The sequence below is a fragment of the Trachypithecus francoisi genome, unplaced genomic scaffold (assembly GCF_009764315.1).
Source record: "Trachypithecus francoisi isolate TF-2019V2 unplaced genomic scaffold, Tfra_2.0 Lachesis_group0, whole genome shotgun sequence".
In the NCBI taxonomy this organism is placed as follows: Eukaryota; Metazoa; Chordata; class Mammalia; order Primates; family Cercopithecidae; genus Trachypithecus; species Trachypithecus francoisi.
Genome location: NW_022681453.1, coordinates 174,206,797 through 174,220,000, shown reverse-complemented (window position 1 = coordinate 174,220,000; position 13,204 = coordinate 174,206,797). Strand labels below are relative to the sequence as shown.

At 37.7% G+C, this 13,204-nt stretch overlaps 1 protein-coding gene across 2 annotated transcripts in view; it reads left to right on the top strand.

Annotated features, from left to right (window-relative positions):
* The window catches only part of TOP2B (DNA topoisomerase II beta), a 73,053-nt gene that overhangs the window by 53,790 nt on the left and 6,059 nt on the right, over positions 1 to 13,204 (top strand). For both annotated transcript variants that reach the window (XM_033212815.1, XM_033212814.1), the window contains exons 29-33: positions 7,457 to 7,601; positions 7,816 to 7,977; positions 9,780 to 9,984; positions 11,001 to 11,080; positions 12,263 to 12,373. In XM_033212815.1, coding sequence (XP_033068706.1) covers positions 7,457 to 7,601; positions 7,816 to 7,977; positions 9,780 to 9,984; positions 11,001 to 11,080; positions 12,263 to 12,373 — 703 coding nt within the window. The remainder of the gene's footprint in view (positions 1 to 7,456; positions 7,602 to 7,815; positions 7,978 to 9,779; positions 9,985 to 11,000; positions 11,081 to 12,262; positions 12,374 to 13,204) is intronic.

Here is a 13,204-nt window from a genome sequence, read left to right as displayed (position 1 = left end):
CTGATAGAAGCCAAAAACCTGGGAGTTTTCTCATTTAATCAGTAACTAAATCCTATTGACTACCTACTAAGTAATTCCAAAATCCACCCCCTTATCTTGGTCTCCATTTGACATTGCCTTAGAATTCTGTGTTTCCTCTGAGATACTTCAAAGTGGTCCTCTTCACTCTCTCAGTTTCTAGTCATTTAATCATGATTTCTACCACTTTCTACTTCATTCCTTTAAGTTCTGTATTTTACTACTAGAATGAAAATTCTAAAAAGTCAGTCTGATTGTGATGGTAAAAAATCTTCAGTGACTCCCCACTGACTATGCACAAATTCTTGGTATACAGTGTTAGCACCTGTATGCCTCTGTGTGTTTCTCCTCCTGGCTACTGTCTTCTCACATTTCCTTGAGTTCTAGCAGACTATATCCTGTGTTTAAACACCTAATTCTTTAAACATTTAATTCCTGTTAGATGACTTTGTGCCTTCTGCCTGGGATGCCCTTCCCTTCTTGCTTCTCACCTGACAAACTTACGTGATTCCTTTAGAACTCAGTCAGAAAAGGAACTTCTCCATGGAGACTTTTTTGACCCTGCCTTGAGCAGAGTTGCTCACTTCTCCCCTTGGGCCATGGCTCTGCCAGCCTCTATGTTTGTTATTTGTATTGTAATGACTCATCCTTGTTGTGTGCCTCTGTGTTTTTTGTTTTTGTTTTTTTACCCCATAGTCTTAGGGTTGGGGTCTGCCTTACAGTGTCTAGCAGTGCAAGACACATGTTACTTATTTTCCTTCAATAATTTGAAGATTTTTTTAAAATTTACTTTTATCTTTATTTTTTTGAGATGGAGTTTCCCTCTTGTTGCCCAGGCTGGAGTGCAATAGTGTGATCTCGACTCACCGCAACCTCCACCTCTCAGGTTCAAGCAATCCTCCTGCCTCAGCCTCCCAAGTAGCTGGGATTACAGGATTTTTTTTTTTTTTTAATATTTATATTAATTTGCATTTTTCTTTTTTTTTTTTTTTTTTTATTATACTTTAAGTTCTAGGGTACATGTGCATGACGTTTATATCATGTATAACTCCCCAATGCAATCCCTCCCTCCTCCCCCCTCCCCATGATAGGCCCCAGTGTGTGATGTTCCCCTTCCGAGTCCAAGTGATCTCATTGTTCAGTTCCCACCTATGAGTGAGAACATGCGGTGTTTGGTTTCTCTTCTTGTGATAGTTTGCTAAGAATGATGGTTTCCAGCTGCATCCATGTCCCTACAAAGGACGCAAACTCATCCTTTTTGATGGCTGCATAGTATTCCATGGTGTATATGTGCCACATTTTCTTAATCCAGTCTGTCACAGATGGACATTTGGGTTGATTCCAAGTCTTTGCTATTGTGAATAGTGCCGCAATAAACAAACGTGTGCATGTGTCTTTGTAGTAGAGTAATTTATAATCCTTTGGGTATATACCCAGTAGTGGGATGGCTGGGTCATATGGTACATCTAGTTCTAGATCCTTGAGGAATCGCCATACTGTTTTCCATAATGGTTGAACTAGTTTACAATCCCACCAACAGTGTAAAAGTGTTCCTATTTCTCCACATCCTCTCCAACACCTGTTGTTTCCTGACTTCTTAATGATTGCCATTCTAACTGGTGTGAGATGGTATCTCATTGTGGTTTTGATTTGCATTTCTCTGATGGCCAGTGATGATGAGCATTTTTTCATGTGTCTGTTGGCTGTATGGATGTCTTCTTTTGAGAAATGTCTGTTCATATCCTTTCCCCACTTTTTGATGGGGTTGTTTGCTTTTTTCTTGTATATTTGTTTGAGTTCTTGGTAGATTCTGGATATTAGCCCTTTGTCAGATGAGTAGGTTGCAAAAATTTTTTCCCATTCTGTAGGTTGCCTGTTCACTCTGATGGTAGTTTCTTTGGCTGTGCAAAAGCTCTTTAGTTTAATTAGATCCCATGTGTCAATTTTTGCTTTTGCTGCCGTTGCTTTTGGTGTTTTAGACATGAAGTCCTTGCCCATGCCTATGTCCTGAATGGTACTACCTAGATTTTCTTCTAGGTTTTTATGGTATTAGGTCTAACATTTAAGTCTCTAATCCATCTTGAATTAATTTTCGTATAAGGGGTAAGGAAAGGATCCAGTTTCAGCTTTCTACTTATGGCTAGCCAATTTTCCCAGCACCATTTATTAAATAGGGAATCCTTTCCCCATTTCTTGTTTCTCTCAGGTTTGTCAAAGATCAGATGGCTGTAGATGTGTGGTATTATTTCTGAGGACTCTGTTCTGTTCCATTGGTCTATATCTCTGTTTTGGTACCAGTACCATGCTGTTTTGGTTACTGTAGCCTTGTAGTATAGTTTGAAGTCAGGTAGCGTGACGCCTCCAGCTTTGTCCTTTTGACTTAGGATTGTCTTGGCAATGCGGGCTCTTTTTTGGTTCCATATGAACTTTAAAGCCGTTTTTTCCAATTCTGTGAAGAAAGTCATTGGTAGCTTGATGGGGATGGCATTGAATCTATAAATCACCTTGGGCAGTATGGCCATTTTCACGATATTGATTCTTCCTATCCATGAGCATGGTATGTTCTTCCATTTGTTTGTGTCCTCTTTGATTTCACTGAGCAGTGGTTTGTAGTTCTCCTTGAAGAGGTCCTTTACATCCCTTGTAAGCTGGATTCCTAGGTATTTGATTCTCTTTGAAGCAATTGTGAATGGAAGTTCATTCCTGATTTGGCTCTCTGCTTGTCTGTTACTGGTGTATAAGAATGCTTGTGATTTTTGCACATTAATTTTGTATCCTGAGACTTTGCTGAAGTTGCTTATCAGCGTAAGCAGATTTTGGGCTGAGACAATGGGGTTTTCTAAATATACAATCATGTCATCTGCAAACAGGGACAATTTGACTTCTTCTTTTCCTAACTGGATACCCTTGATTTCTTTCTCTTGCCTGATTGCCCTAGCCAGAACTTCCAACACTATGTTGAATAGGAGTGGTGAGAGAGGGCATCCCTGTCTTGTGCCAGTTTTCAAGGGAATTTTTCCAGTTTTTGCCCATTCAGTATGATATTAGCTGTGGGTTTGTCATAAATAGCTCTTATTATTTTGAGGTACGTTCCATCAATACCAATTTATTGAGCGTTTTTAGCATAAAGCGCTGTTGAATTTTGTCAAAAGCCTTTTCTGCATCTATTGAGATAATCATGTGGTTCTTGTCTTTGGTTCTGTTTATATGCTGGATTACGTTTATTGATTTGCGAATGTTGAACCAGCCTTGCATCCCAGGGATGAAGCCCACTTGATCATGGTGGATAAGCTTTTTGATGTGCTGCTGAATCCGGTTTGCCAGTATTTTATTGAGGATTTTTGCATCGATGTTCATCAGGGATATTGGTCTAAAATTCTCTCTTTTTGTTGTGTCTCTGCCAGGCTTTGGTATCAGGATGATGTTGGCCTCATAAAAAGAGTTAGGGAGGATTCCTCTTTTTCTATTGATTGAAATAGTTTCAGAAGGAATGGTACCAGCTCCACCTTGTACCTCTGGTAGAATTCAGCTGTGAATCCATCTGGTCCTGGACTTTTTTTGGTGGGTAGGCTATTAATTGTTGCCTCAATTTCAGAGCCTGCTATTGGTCTATTCAGGGATTCAACTTCTTCCTGGTTTAGTCTTGGGAGAGTGTAAGTGTCCAGGAAATTATCCATTTCTTCTAGATTTTCTAGTTGATTTGCGTAGAGGTGTTTATAGTATTCTCTGATGGTAGTTTGTATTTCTGTGGGGTCGGTGGTGATATCCCCTTTATCATTTTTTATTGCGTCTATTTGATTCCTCTCTCTTTTCTTCTTTATTAGTCTAGCTAGCGGTCTGTCAATTTTGTTGATCTTTTCAAAAAACCAACTCCTGGATTCATTGATTTTTTGGAGGGTTTTTTGTGTCTCTATCTCCTTCAGTTCTGCTCTGATCTTAGTTATTTCTTGCCTTCTGCTAGCTTTTGAATGTGTTTGCTCTTGCCTCTCTAGTTCTTTTAATTGTGATGTTAGAGTGTCAATTTTAGATCTCTCCTGCTTTCTCTTGTGGGCATTTAGTGCTATAAATTTCCCTCTACACACTGCTTTAAATGTGTCCCAGAGATTCTGGTATGTTGTATCTTTGTTCTCATTGGTTTCAAAGAACATCTTTATTTCTGCTTTCATTTCGTTATGTACCCAGTAGTCATTCAGGAGCAGTTGTTCAGTTTCCATGTAGTTGAGCGGTTTGGATTGAGTTTCTTAGTCCTGAGTTCTAGTTTGATTGCACTGTGGTCTGAGAGACAGTTTGTTATAATTTCTGTTCTTGTACATTTGCTGAGGAGTGCTTTACTTCCAATTATGTGGTCAATTTTGGAATAAGTGCGATGTGGTGCTGAGAAGAATGTATATTCTGTTGATTTGGGGTGGAGAGTTCTATAGATGTCTATTAGGTCCGCTTGGTGCAGAGATGAGTTCAATTCCTGGATATCCTTGTTAACTTTCTGTCTCGTTGATCTGTCTAATGTTGACAGTGGAGTGTTGAAGTCTCCCATTATTATTGTATGGGAGTCTAAGTCTCTTTGTAGGTCTCTAAGGACTTGCTTTATGAATCTGGGTGCTCCTGTATTGGGTGCATATATATTTAGGAGAGTTAGCTCTTCCTGTTGAATTGATCCCTTTACCATGATGTAATGGCCTTCTTTGTCTCTTTTGATCTTTGATGGTTTAAAGTCTGTTTTATCAGAGACTAGGATTGCAACCCCTGCTTTTTTTTGTTCTCCATTTGCTTGGTAGATCTTCCTCCATCCCTTTATTTTGAGCCTATGTATGTCTCTGCATGTGAGATGGGTCTCCTGAATACAGCAGACTGATGGGTCTTGACTCTTGATCCAGTTTGCCAGTCTGTGTCTTTTAATTGGAGCATTTAGTCCATTGACATTTAAGGTTAATATTGTTATGTGTGAACTTGATCCTGTCATTATGATATTAACTGGTTATTTTGCTCGTTAGTTGATGCAGTTTCTTCCTAGCCTCGATGGTCTTTACATTTTGGCATGTTTTTGCAATGGCTGGTACCGCTTGTTCCTTTCCATGTTTAGGGCTTCCTTCAGGGTCTCTTGTAAGGCAGGCCTGGTGGTGACAAAATCTCTAAGCATTTGCTTATCTGTAAAGGATTTTATTTCTCCTTCACTGATGAAGCTTAGTTTGGCTGGATATGAAATTCTGGGTTGAAAATTCTTTTCTTTAAGAACGTTGAATATTGGCCCCCACTCTCTTCTGGCTTGTAGAGTTTCTGCCGAGAGGTCTGCTGTTATTCTGATGGGCTTCCCTTTGTGGGTAACCCGACCTTTCTCTCTGGCTGCCCTTAAGATTTTTTCCTTCATTTCAACTTTGGTGAATCTGGCAATTATGTGTCTTGGAGTTGCTCTTCTGGAGGAGTATCTTTGTGGCGTTCTCTGTATTTCCTGAATTTGAATGTTGGGCTGCCCTACTAGGTTGGGGAAGTTCTCCTGGATGATATCCTGAAGAGTGTTTTCCAACTTGGTTCCATTTTCCCCCTCACTTTCAGGCACCCCAATCAGACGTAGATTTGGTCTTTTTACATAATCCCATACTTCTTGCAGGCTTTGTTCATTTCTTTTTCTTCTTTTTTCTTTTGGTTTCTCTTCTCGCTTCATTTCATTCATTTGATCCTCAATCGCTGATACTCTTTCTTCCAGTTGATCGAGTCGGTTACTGAAGCTTGTGCATTTGTCACATATTTCTCGTGTCATGGTTTTCATCTCTGTCATTTCGTTTATGATCTTCTCTGCATTAATTAATCTAGCTGTCAATTCTTCCACTTTTTTTTCAAGATTTTTAGTTTCTTTGCGCTGGGTACGTAATTCCTCCTTTAGCTCTGAGAGTTTGATGGAGTGAAGCCGCCTTCTCTCATCTCGTCAAAGTCATTCTCTGACCAGCTTTGATCCGTTGCTGGCGATGGGCTGCGCTCCTTTGCAGGGGGAGATGCGCTCTTATTTTTTGAATTTCCAGCTTTTCTGCCCTGCTTCTTCCCCATCTTTGTGGTTTTATCTGTCTCTGGACTTTGATGATGGTGACGTACGGATGGGGTTTTGGTATAGGTGTCCTTCCTGTTTGATAGTTTTCCGTCTGACAGTCAGAAGGACTGTCTGTTGGTCTGTTGGAGATTGCTTGAGGTCCACTCCAGACCCTGTTTGCCTGGGTATCAGCAGCAGAGGTTGCCGAAGATAGAATATTGCTGAACAGCGAGTGTACCTGTCTGATTCTTTCTTTGGAAGTTTCCTCTCGGGTGACGCCACCCTGTGAGGTGTGGGGTGTCAGACTGCCCCTAGTGGGGGATGTCTCCCAGCTAGGCTACTCAGGGGTCAGGGACCCACCTGAGCAGGCAGTCTGTCCGTTCTCGGATCTCAACCTCCGCGTTAGGAGATCCACGGCTCTCCCCAAAGCTGTCAGACAGAGTCGTTCGCGTCTGCACCGCCCCTGCTCTTTCCCCTAATGGGCTGCAGCTGTGCGCTGTCCGCAGAGGTAGAGTCTACAGAGACAGGCAGGCTTCCTTGAGCTGCTGTGAGCTCCACCCAGTTCGAGCTTCCCAGCGGCTTTGTTTACCTACTTAAGCCTCAGCAATGGCGGGCGCCCCTCCCCCAGCCTCGCTGCTGCCTTGCGGATAGATCGCCGCAGACGGCTGTGTTAGCAGTGAGGGAGGCTCCGTGGGCGTGGGACCCTCCCGGCCAGGTGTGGGATATATTCTCCTGGTGTGCCTGTTTCCTTAAAGCGCAGTATTGGGGTGGGAGTTACCCGATTTTCCAGGTGTTGTGTGTCTCAGTTCCCCTGGCTAGGAAAAAGGGATTCCTTTCCCCCTTGCGCTTCCAGGTGAGGCGATGCCTCGCCCTGCTTCAGCTCACGCTGGTCAGGCTGCAGCAGCTGACCAGCACCGATTGTCCGGCACTCCCTAGCGAGATGACCCCAGTACCTCAGTTGAAAACGCAGAAATCACCGGTCTTCTGTGTCGCTCGCGCTGGGAGTTGGAGACTGGAGCTGCTCCTATTCGGCCATCTTGCTCCGCCCCTTCCGATTACAGGATTTTTTAATAGTATATAAAGGCCTGCCAGAGCTATAGGGACTTATTTTGCAGGTACCTTTTAGCTAGTGGTCTGGAAATCCCTCTGATAATCAAAAGCTGCCTTATTTTTTATGGTTGTTGCTAAGTAGCTGTCATTCACTGAATGTACTGGAAAATTAGAGTTATATGCAATATTATTTACTATAGATAAGTGAAGTAAAACATGGTCTGATCAAAGTCAGCTATTAGGACCTCGTCAGAATCACAGTTTTTAAACTTACCTGATTTGGAGGAGCTATCTGTTGATTGAAACTATCTCTAAAATATGCGATGTTTTTATTTTTACTCGTGGTTTGATTTTCTTTTTATTATGTAGGGTGATCTTGATACTGCAGCAGTAAAAGTGGAATTTGATGAAGAATTCAGTGGAGTGCCAGTAGAAGGTGCAGGAGAAGAGGCATTGATTCCATCAGCTCCTATAAACAAAGGCCCCAAACCCAAAAGGGAGAAGAAGGAGCCTGGTGAGAAATTATTATAGTTTTGTGTGTGAGAGAGAAAAACCATATGTATAGAGTATTACTAGATTGTACTCTTTTTCTGTAGTTGAAATAATGCATTCAATTTTAATAAACATTTATTATTTTTAATGAACTTTTCATTATAACAATTTTATTTTTACTAATGACATTTGTATAAATATGGATACATACTTTATTGCTATTCTTTTGCTTTTAGGTACCAGAGTGAGAAAAACACCCACATCATCTGGTAAACCTAGTGCAAAGAAAGTGAAGAAACGGAATCCTTGGTCAGATGATGAATCCAAGTCAGAAAGTGACTTGGAAGAAACAGAACCTGTGGTTATTCCGAGAGATTCTTTGCTTAGGAGAGCAGCCGGTATTGTAACACAATTTAATATTAACAGTGATAGTAATTTAATATTACTGTATATTATAGTTTAACCCATATGTTGGTATTGTTAGTATTATCAGTGTTGTTTAAGTACTAAGCCATTACTATTTCAGACATTACAGTTAGGAAGAAGAAAAAAATGCTTTATAGAATGATCTTTCTAGCAAAGTTGGACATACATTTCTCTAAAGTGAATCATGTTTCCTTACTGATTTTTATTATAAAGTTTAGTTTATATGCCTTCCACAGTTTGAAGATGTTTGGGAAAAAATGTACCTTGCCACAATACCAGCAATGATAGATCTATTAATATTAGAAGTGCTTTGTGGTTTTTTGTTTGGTTTCCTACCCCTTGTATCATAAAAAATTTCCTCCTGCTTTAGAAGTCTGAGTACATAGCTCTCTTTTAGATAATGATAGTGGTATGGGTGAACTGCGAAACCCCATTTTGCTATTATAGTAATATAATACTTATAAGAACATAATTTGATCCTTTCTGAATTTTCATTACCGAGAAATGTTGACATTATTAACATCTAGTGAGTTTTCTGTTTTGTACCTTCTTCTGAAATTTTGTTATTTGAAAATTTGTCCTAATTTATTAAAATGAATGATACAACATTGTGGGTGTTTACCTCTGAGAGATACATTTTTAATTATATATCAGACCTTAAATTCTTTGGTTCTGTAATCACCAGGTGATTGAATTTCTTTCCCTAGTGTACATAGGTAGCATAATATAGGTGAATATTTAATAAGAGTAGTTTAAGTTAAATGAAAATTTATTAAATGCTTTAAAACTGTATTTACATACATCAAAAGTGAAGTGTAAAATTATATAACATCCAAGTAATTTAAAAATTTTATTCCATAATACATGCTAGAAATTATAATCAAACATACTTGCTTTATAGCAATATGCCTTTCACTATAATTGGTATCTTTTTATGCATTGTATTATTGTTTTTTGAATATATTGAGATCTTTATGTCTCCTGTCTTTTCTCATTCATCTAAAAAATAACTCTGTTATTTCATAGTAAAACTAACTCTGAAGAGAAGATAGAAGTTTTTATCCAAAAAGTTAAGAGAAAGTTTAGGTGACTCACACATGTAATTTCAACACTTTGGGAGGCTGAGGAGGGAGGATCACTTGAGATCAGGAGTTCAAGAGCAGCCTGGGTAACATGGCAAGACGCTGTGTCTAAAAAATTTTTTCTTAAAAATCAGCCAGGCATGGTGGCACACCTGTAGTCCCAGCTACTCAGTAGGCTGAGGGGTGAGGATTGCTCGAGCCCAGGAGTTTGAGGCTGCAGTGAGCTACGATCATACCACTGCATTTCCTGCCCAGGCAGCAGAACAAGACTGTGTCAAAAAACAAGAAAGTTTAGCACTTTTAAAATAACTGTGAAATTTGTTGTTTGTGATTGCAAATATGGGAAACATTATGTTTGTTGTCATTTGTATAATGGCTGTATGAGACAAGGCCATATTGACTACTTTCCTTAGCGTCTTTAATTAAGTATATCAATAAGTACATTAGTTTATGCTCTCCTAACATGCACAGTATTATCTGGTAGCCTCCTGGAAAGTGTAAGACAGACATTAACACTACCAAATAACTAAGGCCAAAGTTGTTGGCTTTTATTCTGTAAATGCTTGCCTTTTTTTCTTATGGTATTTTTAGAGATGGTCGGAATATGCTTTAAATGTTTTATCAGTAATAATATTTCATGTATATAAAGCTAGGATTTGAGTTTTAACATTCATTTTTATTTTTCCTCCTAGCCGAAAGACCTAAATACACATTTGATTTCTCAGAAGAAGAGGATGATGATGCTGATGATGATGATGATGACAATAATGATTTAGAGGAATTGAAAGTTAAAGCATCTCCCATAACAAATGATGGGGAAGATGAATTTATTCCTTCAGATGGGTTAGATAAAGATGAATATACATTTTCACCAGGCAAATCAAAAGCCACTCCAGAGTAAGTAATGCTATTTAGTGATGTGGTATAGTTAGTTGTAAACATTTGCCACAGATATTATAGTGAGCTCTTCTAAGAAATTGTTATTCTAGGCAAGGTCTTCTTCATGAAGGAATCAATCTTGTTAATATTGTGGCTGTTCCCATCACAGTTGCTGTAGTTTAAAGGAAGGATTGGCAAACTTTTTCCATAAAGGGCTCAATAGTAAATGTTCTAGGCTTTGTGGGCCATATTGTTTATGTCACATCTTCTTAATGCTGCCATTCTAGTAAAAAAAACAGCCATAAATGATATGTAAATAAATGAGTGTAGCCATGTTCCAATAAAATATTATTTACAAAAATAGGCAGCAGGCCCATGGGATATAGTTGGACACCCCCTGGTTTTGAGAAAACTTACTAAGTCCTTAGAATTGGGAGGTTTGTTTCTTCCCTGAATTTGGCCTCGATAGATTTTTCTTGCTTTTGGTGAGCGTGAACACATCTGGGATTTGAGGTTTGTGAACTATTTTCGATTTTTTAAAAAGTATTTTCTCACGTATTACAGTTGGGCTTCACCAGATTCTGAAATAATTGCCCACCTGTAGTCTTGAGTTAGAAATAGGATTGTTGCCTGGTGTGATGGGGTTTCTGTCTTTCTCCTTGGGTTTTTGTCCATAGTTTGCTGATTGTAAATTCTGGAATGGTTATTTCTATCAACTATAGAATTTGGTTTAATAGTATTTTGAATAACTTTAAACCATTGCTTAGTTTCCATTCTTTTTTATATTAAATAATTGATTTGTATGGTGTCTGTGTGCATATATGGTGTGTGCATATGGATTATGGATATGTGTGCACACTTTTACACATAAGAGAGAAAGAGTTTTATTACCCTGTCTTTAACAGAGAAAGAAATGAAAACTAAAATTTTGGTCTGTGATTATAATCCTGCAGTATGTATTATATATAATTTATCAGGATTGAAATCAGATACTTAAATTGTATCCTCTGTGGTATTTCTTTTCTTTCTAATAGAAAATCTTTGCATGACAAAAAAAGTCAGGATTTTGGAAATCTCTTTTCATTTCCTTCATATTCTCAGAAGTCAGAAGATGGTATGTTCATTTAGTCTTTTCATTGGTTATTGTATTTTTGCTTTTAGTGGTGGAGAGAAAACAGTGAATAAATCGTTAGGTCATGATTTAGCTTCAGAATTTTTTACGAGTAGGAAACTTCCTTTTTATATTTTGCTCAAGATAATAAGATTTCTCTACTTTTTCTGAGGTGATTCCTAACTCATTGGTCAAAATAGGCTTTATGGAAGCATTTAGGTGGACATGCAAATGCTTATCTTTGTTTATGGGTATGAGTGTGTGTGTAATGTTTTAATGAGAGACAAGAAATAATGAAATTTTGAAAGCTTGAAATTTGATTTTCATGGCAATGTGAATGTATATACGACAGCTTTCTAAATCTGTAAGGGCACCAGTAGGATTGCAGATTGGTTTTACTAAATCCTAGTTACCTGAGAGATTAAAACCTTCGTAAGAACAAATTTAATTGGTGTATATACTTTTTGTTTCCTATATTTTTTTGTGTATGGAATTTTTAAGGTCATTTAATTTATTCACTATCATTTTTTAATACACACATCTATACATTTAGACATATTTGGTACATGTTCTATATGTATAGATACTCATTTTTGACAGTGTGTCAAAAGAGTTGTATAAACATATTTATTTACATCCAAGTAGCTATTTTAAAAGTTTGTGCTATGGTGTTAGGGAAGAACAGATTGATTAAACTAATTTGCATGCAAAAGTAAACTGAAGGTAAGCCTGTCTGCCTTTTAGATTAGTCTTCAATAATTTATTTAAAAATAGGAATACTTACTATTCTTTTAAACATTATTACTGATATTCCTGAAATGGTTAATAGTATTATTTATGTAGGTACTAAAATAATCCAGTGGCACATTTTCATATTTCATTTTAAAATAAATTGTCAGCATGTATTTTTGAATTGGTCAGTTATGTTTTAAATATTTAACATTTAGTACTTTTAATTTTTACTACTTTATGCACTTCTGTGTTATTTAACCACAGAGTTAACATTTTTGGTGTATAACTGATATGTTTTATTTTCTGCTGTTTGTATATTGTGGATTATCTGGTCACAAAATAGTAACATCAGATCAATTGTCTAGCTAAAGAGAAGTCATCAGTTAAGAGTCAAAGTTTACTGAGAGATCTTTACAATATCTCTTTACTAAAAGAAGGCTTTGCAATTTTTAGATTCAGCTAAATTTGACAGTAATGAAGAAGATTCTGCTTCTGTTTTTTCACCATCATTTGGTCTGAAACAGATAGATAAAGTTCCAAGTAAAACAGTAGCTGCTAAAAAGGGTATGTACTTATATTTGATTGAGTTAAGCATTGCATAGATAGTTAATGGAAAAGGAAATGTAACTTAATTTGAAACTATTTGCATTTTTTATCATAAAACAATTAAGAAGTATAAGTGCTTACAAGGAGAACCTCTCTTGTTTTCTAACCATGTGAGGGAATTAATAAAATTCCAACCATGTGAGGGAATTAATAAAATTTCTTTAAGACTTCATTTTAAAGCTGTTGTAATTATAAAATAATCCCATGCATTGATATCTAAAGATAGCTTTCTAGAAAAGCTCCCTTGTGGTTAGGTTGTAATGGAGATTAAAATTTTGTCTTGCTAGTAGCCTGCTTCTGTTACCTTTGTTGATCATTACTCAACTCCTTATGTGGAGGGATTGGTCAGTTCAGTGGAGGTCCTCTTTTTCTACGTGAGTCATGCAGCTTCTCTCTTTTTCATAGCCTTAGATTGGCCACAAAGCACTTTGAGTTGATTAATGGATCTCTTACTAGTACCAAGATATATGTACCTTGGTCTTTCTGAAAGAGGTCAGTATTTGTGCTTTGTGTTTGAAGGATGACACTTAAACAAAACCCCACAAATCTAATTGAGATGTGTGCTACTTAAGATAGCAAGTAAATAATACGGATTGTTCCCTCAAGGACTTTAAAAATGCACACAGACAACCTCATTACAGACACACATGTATTGAATGTAGTAGAACAACAATTTTGAAAAGTCCTGCTTACTCTGACTGCACTAGAACCATACTGAGAAATTGGTTATCTACAAGAGTCTCTGTAGCCAACACACTGGGTGACCTTATGTCCCAGTGCCCTTACCAC